Source organism: Condylura cristata, unplaced genomic scaffold, assembly GCF_000260355.1.
Source record: "Condylura cristata isolate star-nosed mole 26May11 unplaced genomic scaffold, ConCri1.0 scaffold00012, whole genome shotgun sequence".
Lineage (NCBI taxonomy): Eukaryota > Metazoa > Chordata > Mammalia > Eulipotyphla > Talpidae > Condylura > Condylura cristata.
This window is the reverse complement of record NW_004567113.1, coordinates 56,740,875-56,742,478: the sequence shown is the minus strand read 5'-3', so window position 1 is coordinate 56,742,478 and position 1,604 is coordinate 56,740,875. Positions and strand designations below refer to the sequence as shown.

General features: G+C 73.9%; 1 protein-coding gene across 1 annotated transcript in view; it reads left to right on the top strand.

Annotated features, from left to right (window-relative positions):
• The window catches only part of HGFAC (HGF activator), a 7,840-nt gene extending 6,757 nt beyond the window's left edge, over positions 1–1,083 (top strand). Inside the window, exons 3-5 of the mRNA XM_012724060.1 lie at positions 2–102; positions 168–316; positions 895–1,083. Coding sequence (XP_012579514.1) covers positions 2–102; positions 168–316; positions 895–1,068 — 424 coding nt within the window. The 3' untranslated portion in view covers positions 1,069–1,083. The remainder of the gene's footprint in view (position 1; positions 103–167; positions 317–894) is intronic.
• The last annotated feature ends 521 nt before the right edge of the window (positions 1,084–1,604 follow it).

Below are 1,604 nucleotides of genomic sequence, written 5' to 3'. Positions count from 1 at the left end.
TCCGCTCGCAGTTCGTCCAGCCCATCTGCCTGCCTGAGCCCGGCAGCTCCTTCTCCCCCGGACAGAAGTGCCAGATCGCGGGCTGGGGCCACCAGGACGAGAGTGAGTGGGCGGCGGGCGGCGCGTGGGCGGCGGCCGGCCTGCCCTGAGCGCCACCCGCTGCGCAGGCGGGGACAGCTACGCCAGCTCGCTGCGCGAGGCGCTGGTGCCCCTGGTGGCCGACCACAAGTGCCGCAGCCCCGAGGTGTACGGCGCCGACGTCAGCGCCAACATGCTGTGCGCCGGCTACTTCGACTGCAAGTCCGACGCCTGCCAGGTGAGCGCAGCCGCACCGCCCGAGGCCGCGGGGACCCGGGCACCGCCCTCTCGGTGGCCAGCCCCCACCCCGCAGGACCTCTGGGCCCCCGATGGGTGCCCAGGGCCAGATCACGCTCCTCACACGGAGGGGAAACTGAGGCACAGGAGGGGCAGGGGCACAGAGCCTAGCTGCCCTGCCCGGGCTGTGGGTGCATCCCTGAGATGGGGAGCTGCTCGGCCCCCATCTTATAACAGGGGAAACTGAGGCCTGCAGCGGCCACTCACCCTCCAGAGTCACACGGCACAGACCAGGCAGAGACGTGCTTGACACCGGACCGCGCGGCGGAGGGGCCCGGGCCTGGGCGGGGGAGGTGTCTCGCGGGGGGCCGCCAGGGCTGGACACAGGCCTGCCGTGTGGGCACCTGCCGCTGGGAGTGGGGGCGGGAGCTGCAGGCGTCCGGGCCTTGCTGACGGAGCCCGGAGCGTGAGGCCCTGCCCCGGCCTCGGGTCCCTGGGGCCTGGGTCACCTGGGCAGTCTGAGGCCTTCTGGGCTTTGGGCTCCTCTGCAGCCCTGGCTCTGACCCGGGCCCCGCGCAGGGGGACTCGGGCGGGCCCCTGGCCTGCGAGAAGGACGGGGTGGCCTACCTGGCCGGCATCATCAGCTGGGGCGACGGCTGCGGGCGGCTCAGCAAGCCTGGCGTCTACACCCGCGTGGCCAGATACGTCGACTGGATCAACGACCGGATTCGGCCCTCCAGGCGCCCCTCCTGAGCCTTGGCGCCCCGCCCCCCAATAAAGAGCTTCCAGAGCCCGGCTGCCTGCTGTCAGCTGACCCCACGACCACCTGTGCAGGGCCAACGTGGGCGCCGGGCTGGCACTGAGGCCCAGGCGGCGCGGGGGCAGGCGCGAAGGGGGTTGGGGGTGGCCAGGCGCCAGGGCAGGGCCCGGGCGAGGCCCACTCACCGGAAGGCGACCGGACAGGCGGACAGGCCGGCGGCCGCGTCCTGGGGCAGCTGTGCTTTCCGGGAGCGGAGGGAGGGGCCGAGGGCCAGGGGAGAGGGGAGGGTCACTCCTGGCTGGAATTCGGGCAGCCGCTCCTGCTCCAGCTGGCTGGACACCAGGTGTGGGAAGGGGCCCCGGACGCCGAGGGAGAGCGCTGGAGACCGGATCTGGCGCTCAGCGGGCGCGGCTTGCTGGCGCCCGGTGGGGGCGGCTGCGGGGGGGGGCCGAGTCCCCAGGCCTGATGGGGTGCCAGCAGGCACAGACGGGAGCTGAGCCTGGGGGCGGCAGTCCCAGGTCGGGGCGGG